This window comes from Wasmannia auropunctata, unplaced genomic scaffold (genome assembly GCF_000956235.1).
Source record: "Wasmannia auropunctata unplaced genomic scaffold, wasmannia.A_1.0 LD336071.1, whole genome shotgun sequence".
In the NCBI taxonomy this organism is placed as follows: domain Eukaryota; kingdom Metazoa; phylum Arthropoda; class Insecta; order Hymenoptera; family Formicidae; genus Wasmannia; species Wasmannia auropunctata.
Genome location: NW_012026819.1, coordinates 2,793,451 through 2,809,031, shown reverse-complemented (window position 1 = coordinate 2,809,031; position 15,581 = coordinate 2,793,451). Strand labels below are relative to the sequence as shown.

The window sequence follows — 15,581 nt, the reverse complement described above, 5'->3', positions numbered from 1 at the left end:
ATTATCATTATTGTATCGTGTTATATATGAGGGAGCATTACCGTCTATTTGAACGAAAACATAAATTTTTCACTTTTGTAATATATGGCTCGCAATAAAATAAATTCAACTGAACGTACAAGAAATATTTCCTTTTGTTCGTGGGGTAAATTGCATGACGTACGGTCTGAAAGAATCTACATAAAAGCGAAACTATTGTTATCTGCGAACATAGTTAACTCAAACATGCATTGCAAATTGATTATATTGGTTCTATTCTTGATTGGTAATGTATTATTTTTAATTAATGATATATCAATAACAAATAAATTTACAATTAATAACCAACGTTTTTTCTTATCATTTTTTGCAGAGATTAATGTATTTTGTGTGACGGCGGAAAATATTTATTATAATGAAACGTTTTCCATGAGAGCATCGCGAAGAAATCAACCGGACGTTACATCATTTGTACTGGTAAATCCAAAACAGATTCAACATGCGGAAGTGATAATAAAACATTTCTTGGCGAGATTAACTGGACCAATCGCTCAGCCAATAACCCTGAGATTGTCGTCTCCCGATGGAGGCAGTTTGGCAAGCACAATTAGTGAAATAAGCAAGATTATACGTGCAAAAATTATGGAATTTGCGCAAATTAGCGGACTAACCGCATCAGTTCGTCAGTATAGGCAAACATTATGGAATTCTACAGTCTCTAAAAATTGGTTTACCGAAGGTTTTATCCAGGGATCGTTGCTGTTAAGCGATCTTATTGGAATAGGAGAAGAGATTCAATCTGCGATTATTCATTTCTTCAAAACATATAATATAACTTTATACGAGGTAAGTTCGAAAGTATCGAAAGAGAATAGATTTTATCATAAGTATTCAAAGTAAATACAATTAAAATATATATTGTAGTATATGTGATAAATTATTTATACCTTCAAAATATGTAGTTCCATCAAAAGAAAAAAAAGTTGCTTTTGGGCAAGTTGTTTATAGATTAAAATAATTATATGTGAATAATATTTACAATTAATGCTTATTTCAGGACTTATCAGCGCGCAAGATAACAAGAAGTTTTAAATTTTTTAGTACTATAAATGATGCCGCCAGTTTCAGTGAAAAATTATTTCAATGTTTGTTATCAGTAACAGACAGAAAAAATAGAAAAAATCAAACGTCATCTTTTAATCTCAATCAAATTCTTGCAATCTTAGCAAAAGATTCACCCGACAACACTGTGAAATCGTTTAAGTCCCGTGTAGATCGAGCATTCGTCCGTTCTGCATCAAGTAACGGCACAACCAGTGAACAATTGTACATGCTGCTCTGTCATTCGCTTGTTGAAAGGGCCAGTCATTACGGCGATTGTATCAAAGAGTTACAACGTTTCGTGACTTGCGTGTCATCATCGGGAGATCAAGGCTCAAATGAAGCAGTCGCTCATCATAGATTTTTTGTCAAACCATGGTTAGCCGTTATTGAAAATCTGAGTGGATGTAAGATTTATGTCGACGAAGATGGCAATGCGAGCATTCGCTGCGATTTCCATAGAACACTGCCGAGGACTACAGCGCGGCAAGTGAAATATATTTACGAGCAAATTTTGGATCAACGAATACCTAAACGATCACCTCTTCATCGTATCGCGAATGAGCTTGGGAATGTTCTTTCGAGAAGCAGATGGGGAAGACAATTCACGTACGATGTATGCCAGTACTTTGCGATTTATCAGGAAGGCCACAGGAGGTTGAATACGCTTTCGAAAAGTGCCGCTAAGGACAAGAGAGCGGCTCTGAGGTTTAATGATATTTTAATAACCCATGTAGCATTTATTAATCTTTATTATACATGGTAGTTTGTATCATAATTTTATTATTAATATTTAAAATGTTTAACTAAAAAACAGTTTTTTAAATTAACGTAAATAATCATTTTAGATACAAGAAGATGTTTGTATCATTAAATATATATAAAAATGGAGTATTAAGAAAAACGATGCTTACTGTTGGAAACTTTCATCGTTCTGCGTTAGAGATGCAACAATTTCTTGTTCACGGTATTAAAAGTTCTCTTGGGGAGTCCTGGCGGTACCATTTTAAAATTCTCCTTTGTTTATCTAAATGGATGACAAAACTTTTGGAATTATTTGGATGCGCAAATTTAAGTGATGCAGACACCGACACGTCGACTTCTACTTATATTACGCCAATTAATATAACAGATTCAGATAGCCAAAGTGAGGAATATGAAAATAGATATCTCGTGATATATTCTAAGAAAGATCGTAAGTATTTATATTAATTATAAATATCTACATACCAATTATTATATCTGAGTCTAATTTTTTTAATTGTTAAAAAAATATGTTAATTTAATGAATAAAGCAGTTTTAATAAGTAATATATTTTTATTTTTATTTATTAATTTTTATATTAAATAATTCTAAATTTACCAAAGAATAATTCGTAATGATTTTTGCAACAGTAAAATTATAAATTAACAGTAAATTTTATAAATTAATTACATTTATATATTTCTGCAGAAATAAGAAAGGAGGCCGATAATATTTTTGAAGAACTAATGCGTTCAATGAATCGTATAAGCAAAATGCGAAACCGAAATAACAGGAGTACTTTAGCATGTCTTGCAAATAATTTGCTACTTGTCACTATGTTCATGGAAACAATTAGTTTCGTTTCTACATTATTCTGTTTGGGAGAGCATAAAGATGAATCCAATCTCGAAGAATTGGCGGAAGTATGGCAACCACCTGAACATGAACGTTAATAATTTTCTTTAAAAGATTCTGTCGGAATCGAGTTTAAAAAAATTTCTCCAATAACCTTTAAAGAAATTATCCATAATTATGTAAATTCTATTCTCTCTGTAAAAAATATGTTTATATAAATGTAACAAATAACTCTTATTGTTTAATAAAGACTACTTTAAAAAGCGATGAATAATTTGTTAAAATATGTTGTTAAATATGCGATATGTTGTTAAAATAATTATATATGTGCATATTGTTAAAGCAGAAAAGTTATGAAATAGTGCAATACCAACTATTTCTGCCAAAAATAAATATGTAAGGAACTGAAAACATTAAATAAAAATTATTTGACTAACAGAATATTTTCTTTAATTTATTTTTTACGCGTTTTATTTTACGTATATTATATAATATATCTCTCATTTTATTTTTGAAATTTATTAAGTATAAATTTATTATACATCAAATGTATAATATTAATTTTAAATAATTTAGTAGAAATGTTTAACTGAGTTTATGTTATACTTACACTGTATATTAAAATTACAATCGCAATTTCATGCTCCGCGAGATAACAACTCTGTGTCTTTACATAATTTCGTTGCTAATAAGTTTAACTGCTAATAAATGTGCGACTCGCCCCGACAAGAAATGATAAATTTCAAATTATTACTTTGCTTATGGCACTTACATAAATCACGTTCAATCTTGGCGCTGTTGCGATACTGTAATTGCAATAGTATCAACGCTTGTCGCTGTTAAACGTTTATGAAATATATCGTGTCTGACGTTTACAACCGCGGTAAAATAGATCGTCGCACTTTACATATGCTCGATCATATTGTATGATGACGCAGTCAGCAAAAATGCGTGGAGCACTCATTATTCTCTGTTTTGTTGGTATGAATAATTATTTATGTTATACTTTACTATACATTTCATTAATAAAACAGTTAAATATTCAATATCTTCAGTTTTCATTATATAACACGAGAAATGGTTATTTTAATTGTTATTAATACAAACCGTGCTTATATAACATTTACCATTATTTATCCTATGCTTCCTGTATTCTAGGCTTCCTGTTTGAAGAGACAGGCGGAAATGCACATAAAGCGCAACCAAAGATTATCGGAGGACAACCAATTGACATAAAATATAGACCTTTCATGGTTAATAGTATTTTTTAACAATATATCTATAGATACGAGATTTATCTATTTACTAATATTATTTAAAATTAAAATTTTTAGCTTTCTTTACATAATTTACGTGGATTTGCGTGCGGTGCTAATATATTATCGAGGACATGGGCCATCACTGCTCTTCATTGTTTGTAATAAGATTTTAACATTAAATTAATCTATTATTTTATTAATTTTTTTAATACATTAGAATTAGAGCACTAATATTTCATTAAACTTACATTGATATGAGTAAATTTATTCTTCATAATTTTAACGCTTTATTCAGATGCTTTATTATTTTCTAGAGTCCCAGAATCGCCGACGCAATATTATGTACGGGCTGGATCCAATAAAACGGATAGAGGCGGATCTGTGCATAGGGTGACGAGCATTCACATATACAACGACACTCACGATATCGCACTTTTTCAAGTGAAACCGCGATTTCGTTTTTCGAGAACCGTTCGGCCAGTTCGTTTACCAAGATCAACACACGAAACACCATTTGAACTATTAGTTTGTGGTTGGGGATACATCAATAAAGAAATTGTAAGTAAGCTAAATTTGTAATATTTAAAATTTTTTGCAGTTAATGTTTTATTTTAAATATTTTATGTTGCTTATTTACATATGTCTTTAGATTAATAAATTTTTTAAAAATTTAATTCAATCTAACGATTTAAACAACAAAATTTAAAACTGCGATATCTTAAAGAGATATATGTATCTCTAGAATGTTTGCTAAATAGAGATGCTGATGTTTTTTAAATTATTTATATTTTTTGATATAGTTTTTGAATTCTTTGTTATTTATTTATTCATTATTAGGAATTTAAAGAAAATATAAAAAGCATTAATTAAAATAATGTGTAGACAAAGGCCGATACTCTTATGGGCGTTTTCGTTCAGCACGTTCCGTACGAAAGCTGTGTTAATGCCACTTCTTCATACGCAATGCTCGTCAAAGATGACTATCATTTATGCTACGGAACCCAAGGAAAAGATGCTTGCTACGGAGACTCCGGAGGAGGATTGGCTAATGAAAAAATAATTTACGGCGTTGTGTCTTTTGGTTATGGCTGTGGAGAAGTGGCTGGCGTTTATGTAAAAATTTCATATTATCGAGAATGGATTAAAGCTGTTACGAATTTATGATTAAATATGCAAATATATATTATATTTTAAAGATTTTTTCTTCTCACAATCTTAAGTTTCAATTTCTTCCATTTCTATATTAATCAACTGTTAATAATAATAATAATAAAAGAATTTGATATATTTGAAAAATTGAACTTATAAATATGATTTGTAAATTTATAATTATTTTAGAAATTGATATATTTACAAAATTGACATTTTATTATTTTCTATATATGCAACAAATTGTAAATTATAAAAAATGTCTAGTAAAATTGTTATATATGTTACATTTTCTTCTTTTACATTTATATTGATAAGTACACGAAATAAAACTGAGAAGATTATTCAACACATCGCGCCACTAAAAGCCTCGTGTTCTCATCCGACAGGTTGAGAGTATTGTTTTCGAGAGAATAGACACAAAAGGCATATCGAATCACGGAGTCGTGAACCCTCCTGCGTTCAGGTTCGGTGCGTGCAGGAAATCCACTACATACACGTGCTGCGCAAGAGTGTCGCGCACGCCTGCACGCGGCACACGTAGCGTTCGCTCGTGCAATACTGAATAAAAGGTGTACGTGACTACGTAAAGTACGTAATGAATATTTAGTTTTACGTGATAATGATATTTCTTAATGATATTGGTTTGCATAGACTGATCATTAAAAATTAACGAAGCAGGGTTAAATTAAATATGAAATATAACGCTTAAAAAGATTGTGTGAGTGAATAGATCTTAGCAATGATATGCAGATGGAGAAGTGGTACATCAGTTTTGTGTAGAAAAGAAATTTAAGTAATATTACATGTACAGAAATGTTTATATTTTTGGCTAAAAAATTATTAATTAGAATTTTGTTAATATTAAAATTATTCTTTAACTTAAAATTATTTGCATATTGACAATCGTAGCAGTAACACGAAACAAAAAAAATCACAAAATTTCTTTTTACATATTAGAATATATTACATATAAATTAAAGAAATATAAAACAATATTTATTTGTTTTTTATGACAATTATATATGCAATAAGTTAATTATTTAAAATTTTTATTTGTCTGTAATTCAGTACATATATATTTTTTGCCGTAAACGATAGAAATGATAAAAATCATGAGATTGAGAAAATAACACGCAGCCTACATATTCTCCCGCTATTTGCTGTTTTTTCGGTCATGCATGCGTGCCTGCTACTTTCAAGCTACTATTTACTGGGATGACTCATCCACGTGTTTCCCTGCGTGAGGCGAACCTCTGTCAGGTTTTCCGCTCGCGCTTCTAAGGGTCTTTAAACTCCCCTGCCACGTGCAAACTATCAAGTGTCTCCGTAAAAGAGCGTGAGAAGTGCATTATCGTAACGGAACATCCGTCATTGGATGTGAACAGACAGACTGCTTTTACATACGGATATTACGCTATCATCAATTCCGCTCGAGATACAGTTTTAGGATAATAATAAATTTCTGTCGTCATGCCGCTAAACCTCGATATAATATGAATGTCTGCTTTGCATTATCTTTGATATGCGTATTATATATCCTGTTGCGCAAAATCTTGCGGTTTTATCATGCAACAATGCAACCAATGTTATCTCAGTATGACGCAAGAAATATTTTTTTTAGCAAAAATTCTAGAGAAAATTGTCTAGATCATTATATACATATGTTGTTACCTGATCAATGATAATGTACCGCTAATTGATACTAGCAACGAATCAGCATTATAGATAGATGTTTATATAGCAGTATGTATTATGTATGTGTATTTAAAAAGAAACCTACTAAACATTTGTAGCACGAATAATATCTTGAATCATAATAGTGTTTTATATATGACGACGTTATGCCGGTAAATCTTGATGTAATATAAAGAATCAGTGGTTTGCGTTATCTTTCAAATGCGTTGTATTATATTCTGTTGCTTAAAATTCATGTTACCCAATAATGATATTATTATAATGATAAAACAGCAAGATTTGATAATGTGATCGAGACGATACTTTCACTTTAATAAAAAGATTATGTCATCGAGATAACAATACCTATATAACCACTATCATCCCAGTATGATACAAGTAACTATTTTTAGCAAACGAAGTAAGAAAATTGTCTTAATCATTTATACATACAATATTTTGTCTGATCATCATAAACCATCATAAAATGGCATAATTTTATATACAGAAAAGAATAATTTTGCGCGATAATTTCATTATTCAAAAAAGAAGAGAAAAATTTTTTACACTCACCCATTTGTCAGTGGATAAATTTTATTACGGCAATTCTTCAAAATCTCGCGGCGGATTCTTAGAAACCATGTGTTACTGCATTTGGGACTGCAGTGTTTTTTTTCAGCGCTATTATTTCGTATACTTTTAGTGATATCGTGATAATCCACGTATTCCCAATTTGCATCGTTCAATATAACAGGCATTTCTTCTTGTGCTACCAGAACATATGAGTCCTGTGACCTAGAAGAATTCGATGTCCTGGCATCGACGTGCTTATTCTGCCGCAGACAAACATTATCCACAACATCCGAATCAGGATGCCTATCGATCAAAATCGATAAACTTCTGTCGGTTAAATATTCTTCTTTACAGATAGCGGATGATATTTTTATCTCTTCAATGTTTGTTTTCTTATCTCTTGCGCGACTTTGCTTCTTGCAGTGAACCATTGACTTTACGAAATTGCTCAACATGACTAAATTTTTTACTAGTTACTTGTAAATTATTTTGAATTTATCCTTGAATCTTCGATTTATAAATTTCTCTTGAAGCACAACTCCTATAAACTACACATATTTTTCCACACACATGCACTGCTTTGATATGTAATAGATTTTGTCTTGGTATCATCACATTACGATAATTTGCAAATGCCGGATATAATTGCGATTTACTAACTAGAAGGTCCTGGGCTAACGTCGTTCATTTAGTACGCGACCCCTACGAAGGAAAAAGTGGTACTGAACGGTCTCTATGCTACCAAGTACACATTCACTGGGGGATCTCAACTGATTGTGCACGCGTTTGCAAAGAGAAGGGGGTGTATACATTTACTCACGCTTTCTTTCGTCATTAATGTAGAAGAACGACAAATATTTTTACAAGAAATATATTTGTCGTTATATTGTTTTTGTAATCTATTTTTACATGATTTATGTTGCAAAATTATTTTTCATACTTTAAATAAAAATTGTTATTTAATATATATATTGTAGCAATAATATATCCATTACATATTTTATAAAAATATTACGCATTATTAAAATATCATCTAAATAATTCTAAATTCTATAATTCTTAAATGTAGAAAAATATTGAGAAATTATTATATTACTATTTTAATTCACAAGTTGTTATTTCAAAACATACATAAAGATATACTTTTTAAATAATTTTTCTCTTTGTATAATAAATATTATCAATTAATTAAATAAATAATATTTATTTGTTTTAGCGGGATAAAAAAATTGAATTAATTAAATATAATTACAATGCTGCAATTATATTGTATGCAACAATTAATATTATTCTCATACTATTCTATTGAAAATAATAATGCCTAAATATTTTTTAAAAATTGATTTTAAATTTAAGTTACATGTACATTAGCGAGATTTATGCAGAAATAAAAATAAATCGTTGTAGTGAATTCCTGTGATACGCAAAAGATATTGGGAGTTCCCAAGAATTCCAAGGCTAATGATATTGCAATTTCCGGTTTAGTAGCGTTTATATCGCATAGATTGCTCATGACTGTGAGCACGTATGTAAATGTAGACGAACTGATATAACGAAATATGTTAAATACTTTCTATATATCTTATTTTTTAATTTTATACTTAATTCTCAGCTTTATGCTACACACATACACACACATTACTCTTTAAATGTAAAATTATTATTACACAGATATATATATAAATTTGCACAATAGTTGCAATGATTTGTCAATTATAATACTAAATTTATCTAGATGTTATTCTTTTACGTCGTTGCGTAATACATGTAACAGCTACATATTAATTTCATACAGGAATCATATCGTAGATAATTACTGCTGCCATTTGCATATCAAACGGTAACATTCCTTGCAATCACTGGATCAGAACATTTACGTACACAGATATTTACCCAGCGAGAAATGATTCATCGAAATGATTTCAAATCGACATCGATTCGACGTCTAATTAACGATCATTGCTTATTGGATTATTATACGTATAATCTTTTATACAGAATATTTTGTTTTATTTTATGTTTTAAAACAGAATTTATACATCTAACAAATAAAAATTTCATGTTACTATAAGATTTCTCATGCGATTTGTGTTTATTAAATTAGTTAATACAACATTTTTGCAACATATTTATGTTACATTAACATAGATATTATTACAAAATTATTTATTAATTTTGCGTAATTAAATAGAATAATTCGTACCTTTGTGTAAATTGTTATTTGATAAAAATATAATCAATCTTTTTATTCGTGAAAGTATCAAAATTATTGAAGCAAATTGTTGCGCGTAGTATAAAGACAAATATTGTTATAAATTAATTTTATTTTATAAAAGACAACACAATATAAAAATAGTATACGATAATATTATCATCACATTTTGTGCAGATAATATTATCTGCTATTATATTGTGCTTTACTTGAAATAATGTTATAATACGCTCAGAAGTATTTCGCGGAAAGTAAATTTTAATTATGTGTTCATGGAACCACAAAAGTTAAATACAGGTTCTTATATCGTTGTTACGGAGAAATTTAATTAACCTTACTTGACTCCGCAAAAGTCAACCCACACATATTACACACAATAATGTAGGAATCTACATACTCAGCTAGTAAGAGTTCACGAATTATACTTTTCCTATTGGACGGTAGTACAAGAAATTTATAATATGATTATTAATAAAATTCCATTTATTTTATTAATTTTGTATCTATTTATATTTCGCAATGTTTTGAAATGATATAATTAAAAAACTTTAAAAATGGCACTTACTCGATGCTGGACAGAGCTAGTAATGCTCGCATTGACCTCTTCGGCGGATTTTTACGTCTTCTGACATAATTTTGTTCCTCGTCATTTTTGGTATCTCTCCACCGAAACCAGGTAGCCATTTGACGGATGAAATCTGATCGCTGAGCAAGGAGTTAAGTGTCGACTGCAACCTTTCGTAGTATATTCCGCACTATCAATAGAAAAACACGAAACATGAGATATGCGGGAATGCCAGGAAATTGATCTAACACGACACGCAAACGTATGAGTACTGATGATGTAAATGTAAAGTATTGCGCTTATGTAGAAAAATCCGCGGAGAATCTGGGTAAAGCCGTAATTATTCATACAGTGCGCGTCAGTTTGTAGAAGTTAATGACTGATCTCGAGCATAATAAAAAAAACGTAGTAGTCATCAGCTACGGACAATTACGAAATATAAATACCTGTTGATAAGATCATCTAATGTTGCAAGTGAAAATATTTTAAATAGCAAAATGATGTCAAATGACGTTTCAATGCCTATTGATGTTAGAGACATCATTAAAACGTTATTAAGGCGTTATTTGACTTTTATCTTGGAATATTATAAAATGTTTCATGTACTTTTTAAAGTTTTGCAATATGTATGTTTTATATGTTTCAAAATAATTAACTAATAAAAGCTTGTATTGTTAAAACGTAATTTTTACTTATTAAAATAAATATTTTTCCTTGATGTACACGTTTAGTACATGCAGATGGCAATACGAATGAATTATCATATTTAATTGTAACGTATTTAATTTTACGAGAAAAAGTTTTCATTTATAATCTGTTGTATTATTACGCTACCGCTTTTTATATCTTCTTATATCAAGTTGTATACTTTCTATATCTTCTTTTTTGCTTGGTAAAATTTTTATTACGATCCTTTTAGTTGATAAAAGTTTGAAACTTTGGTTGATTAATTTTCATTTAAATAACGCTATAACTCTCCGTTATTCAATATTTTGTGATTTATAAAAGCAACTGCAATAATTAAATAATTAATATTAATAATAGTAATTGTGACCAAAAATCAATTAAAAATTAAGAATTATACCGTACATATTGACTGCTTAACTTGTTAATTAATATATTCTTTTGTATGACATAAATTGTAAAATTATCAATGATTTGGAGTTGTAATGTTAATTTATTATAAATTTTACATCTTATTTTATCTCGATGTAAAGATAATTCTCTATTATTGAGAAAATAATAGATTTATTTAGATAGAAAACAAAATCGTCAATATACCTATATTATTGTAATTAAATTCCGTTTTTAAGAATATATTATAAACTCTTCATATTTTATGTTTGCTATATAAAGTTATGAAAATTGTAGATAATAATTAGTTACTCAAATAATTCTTAGGTATACAATTATTGATCCATTTTCATGTTTTCTGAATATTTAAAAAATGGACAATTCCTTCATTGTTCCCTCTCACGCAGTTCTTCGTAAAGCATCGCATAATTTTCATTCGCGTAATGAAACGTTAACTACCACATCATTAAAAACGAGCACACGCTTACCGCTTTTCTTGCTCGATGACGCTATCATCTGTCCGAAATTATCTCCTTCACGCTTAAGGAGCTCGGCTTATCCCGCGCTCCGGAAACATCCGGTGTATCCTTGCCGCTCGCGTTTTCACCCTCGTTTTCAGTGGATTCCGGGCGGAAAGCTCGGTCGGCCGGATTCACGGGGGTGGATTGAGACATGCCGGGGTGTGGCCGGGCCCAGGGATTAACCCCCGCTGACAGCCAATCATATCCGAGACAGCCCCACCAGGCGGATGACTACGAAACCCGGCTGAAACTGTCGCGCTCCCTCGCCGTCCCTCGCAACAACCCCCCACCGCTAATTGCCTTGGCTTTAATATCGCATGTGGAATGAAAGCCAGAGGAGGAAGATGAGGAGGAGGAGGAGGAGGTGGTGGTGGCAAGGGTAACCAAGGCGGTGAAGAGGGACCGGGGAGGATGGTAGCGTCGGTTGTAAGGCAACAGAATGCTGTAGAGTCCAGGAAGGGAGAGGCTGCTTTGTATGTGTCGATCGCAATACCTACGTTCCTGGGCTGTTCAGGGAAGGGCTGGAAGGAGACGGAAGGGGAATGCGTATGGCATTATGCGTTCGTGAATTTTATACGTGTGTCCACGCCTGTGCGGCAGCGATTGCGCGGGTAAAGCTGTAGATCATTCCCGATACGGATTCAATTTGAGAACAATAGATAGCGCGGCTACTATTTACCGTCGAAATTGATATTTAGTTAGTTAATGATCCTCTCCACTCTGTGATCAGCAGGTATTGAGAATTGGATTAGTTTCCGCGGTTGATAGATTTACCGAACCGATCAATGATTGATGCGGACAATGTGAGGACTTCATGGACGCGACAGTCAATTCCAGTCGTCATGACGTTTCAGGATGTACAGTGTGATTTGCGAAATCGCTAACGGAATGTAAAATCCACTGGATTTGCTTGTACGATATCAATTACGTTTAATTGAATTCTTTAATTTTAATTCTTTAATTCTAATATTTCTGAAATCAGTTTATCTATATGCGTAATATAAATAAAATTAAACATGGATGATCGTTTTTTCTTTTCGTTTGTAAACTTTTTTATTAGCTCAAAATTTGCATATTAAAAACATACGCAAAAAGTTTAGTTTTAAGTGTTTTAATAAAAGTCATGAAATAAGAAATTCAAAAATTTAGTTGGTCTAATTTGCTTCATAAAGCGTTTAATCTGTCTGCATATCGAACCGAATTCGCTGAAGTGAATAGAAGTCTTCCCTGATCTTCTTTGTCTTATATATTGGCTAGTAAGGGTGGCTCTTATAAAGCGGAGCAATTATCCGGGTAAAATACTCCACGAAATTTCTGTGATAAATTTCAAGCCGTAATAAGGGTGAGTCGCAAGTCATTTGGGCGGCGATCAAGAGGGTGGGTATCGAGCTTCAATAGAAATTCTTTTGGACCCCCACACTACGGTACGGGCTACCATTTAATTTATTCATTTGTCGCCAATTTCATTCGACCGTGCTTCTGTCTCCCCTCGAGAACCTTATCTAAAAACTGATAATGACCAGACTAGTACGCGTTGAGAAAATAAGACAGTGAAGAAATTAACCTGATAATTTTCATGTTTTTTTTTCTTTATAAAAAAGTTTATGTACCTACATGTAATTTTTATTTTCAGAAAAAGATTATTATTTGAATTGTGTAAAATATAATTAAATTTTAATTAAACAGCAAATTTTTTAAATAATGCATGTAATGCATATTATACTTGTTTCTTTATACATATATGTAAAAATAATTATGAAATTTAATTTATGCAACATATACTTATTTATCTTTTAGTAAAATAACAAAATCTCTTAATTATAAATTTTTAAATTAAGCTAAAAATACACAAAAGTATACATAATATTAAAACAATAATACAATCTAAATTCAGATTCTTTATTTAACAAATAAAGGTTTGAAACGATTAGATATATATTATATATAATCGCTGCTACAATCTATTATAGTAAAACAATTCACAGTAAAGTTTGTATAATAAGAAATATATGGTGCAATTACAAACTGGTGTAAAATAGCTAGAGAATAGCTTAAAAGTTGTATGTAAATTTGGAATTTATAGCTCAATCTTAACTTCATAATAGCTTTTCAAGCGTAAAACTTTTATTAGAGGTGTTATTCATGTGTGCATGTACCTACTTCATAAAAGATGAAACATGTGATTTTATTAATAATATATATATTATGTATATAAACATATGCATTTATTAGTTCCAAGTAAATCTATAAAAAGTTTTTTATATACGTGAAAATAGTTTTCATATACAAAAATGCATATCTTAAAAATATAACAATATTACATAATTATAAACTATCAAAAAATTTTAGCTTGTGCTACGCGTATATTAGTCACATCAGCGTATTATAAGAAAAAATGTAATTAATATAAAATTTTTTAAATTCGATTAAATCAATCTTTTTCTTTGATTTTTAAATAAAGCAGCATAGTATTAAGATGACGTGTTGTCAACAAAAAGATAAGACTGTGCGTGCATGAAGTTGACATGATGTAAAACCTCGACATAATTAAGCTCTTGCCCTCGAGTGTAACCTCCTTAGAGGTTTTCCAAGGTACTGAAATTCCCGCGTACCCGTCAACGTCTAATGAGGGGATTGTGGATGAAGTTTCAGATTGGCATGAAGCAATTAAGGAGGACTTATTTACCTCGACATCTTTAGAATATATTAATAACGTTGGTCGTCGTTTTAATCTTAATTTAGTTATACAAAAGCTGCATATAAGTATACATTACATTTAATGATATTTTCTCTCTTTATGTCTCCCTTATTTGAAAATTATATTTTTTATTTCGGATTAATATTTCAGAATTTAATTGTTGTAAAAAAGAAAATAATACATTTTTATAATAAAGTAATCTTATTAAGGCCATTTGATTTAATTACAAATTTATTTGTAATACATGAAAATAAATTGCTAAAACTTCAGATTATTTTCATTACATATGACAAGTATATCTTACGTGCAAAAATCCTTTCGACAAATCATGTCGAAAATCATGTCAATAATATTCTAAATATCTTTTTTTCATAATAGTTTTCTACAACTAATTTATGTCCATTATAATATTACCATCTTCTTGTAATTAGCTCAAGAATTCCCCGAGTCAGCGCGAAATTTCGTAAGATAAATTGCGCGAAATTCCTCCCAATAATCCATAGCGAGTGAACTCTTCGATGTTGAAGACTATCTCAATCCAAGACGAGATAAGAAAGATCATCCGAACAAAATTAAACTACCTCATCATCATTAGGACCTAATTACCGGAAGGTCTTGGACGCGGATGACATTGCTGACGAGCGGCCGAAGCAAGGCGCTAACTACGTTCACGCACGCGCTTATCCTCGTCTCCACAGATACGCTTTCTGAGGAGCCTGGTGGTGTCGGTATCAGCATCTTCAAGTGAGCTAGTCGGTCTAGGCGAAAGCTTATTAATGGGTGCCAGCTAGGAGGGACGGGGGGAGGAGGGGGAGAGAGCTTTCGCAGAACGACGAGGGAAGAACGGGTTGCGAGTCGACGGAGGTGGATGCTGGCTGGATAGCTCGAGATAGAGGGTAGAAAAAAGTAACAGACTCCCCGCAAATAACCCCCACGGTGCTCGCGGTAGGCGTGTCCCAGACACGGGGTGATGGCAGGATCCGGCCAACCAGGAACCGGCGACGACGCGCGCCCCGGCCTTCTCTCGTCGAATGAAAAAATATTGACCGTACGAGGGGGTATCCTGCGGTCCATTTGGGGGTTGCGGAGGTGAAACATAACGGTCGACTGATTGTTGGGGGGTGGCGGGCGGGCAAGGAGGGTTACGAGGCGGCGGGTGAATACCCTCCTCGT

At 31.5% G+C, this 15,581-nt stretch overlaps 3 protein-coding genes across 7 annotated transcripts in view; 2 read left to right on the top strand and 1 right to left on the bottom strand.

Moving 5' to 3' along the window:
• The window catches only part of LOC105449942 (protein unc-13 homolog D), a 32,380-nt gene extending 20,488 nt beyond the window's left edge, over window positions 1-11,892 (bottom strand). For 3 of the 5 annotated variants that reach the window (XM_011689414.1, XM_011689415.1, XM_011689416.1), the window contains exon 1: window positions 7,339-8,061. In XM_011689414.1, the coding sequence (XP_011687716.1) occupies window positions 7,339-7,793 (455 nt within the window). In that variant the 5' untranslated portion in view covers window positions 7,794-8,061. Of the gene's footprint in view, window positions 1-7,338; window positions 8,062-10,115; window positions 10,306-11,677 lie in introns of those variants that run through there. The other 2 variants (XM_011689417.1, XM_011689421.1) reach the window with 2 other exon arrangements.
• LOC105449944 lies at window positions 178-2,842 on the top strand. The gene is made up of 5 exons (XM_011689429.1): window positions 178-265; window positions 353-825; window positions 1,037-1,788; window positions 1,929-2,275; window positions 2,534-2,842. The coding sequence occupies exons 1-5, from the start codon at window positions 226-228 to the stop codon at window positions 2,776-2,778; spliced, it is 1,857 nt and encodes a 618-aa protein (XP_011687731.1). The 5' UTR covers window positions 178-225; the 3' UTR covers window positions 2,779-2,842.
• On the top strand, window positions 3,225-5,127 carry LOC105449945 (trypsin-2-like). Its single transcript, XM_011689430.1, has 5 exons — window positions 3,225-3,661; window positions 3,839-3,933; window positions 4,015-4,097; window positions 4,254-4,497; window positions 4,822-5,127. The coding sequence occupies exons 1-5, from the start codon at window positions 3,607-3,609 to the stop codon at window positions 5,101-5,103; spliced, it is 759 nt and encodes a 252-aa protein (XP_011687732.1). The 5' UTR covers window positions 3,225-3,606; the 3' UTR covers window positions 5,104-5,127.
• Window positions 11,893-15,581: the final 3,689 nt, after the last annotated feature.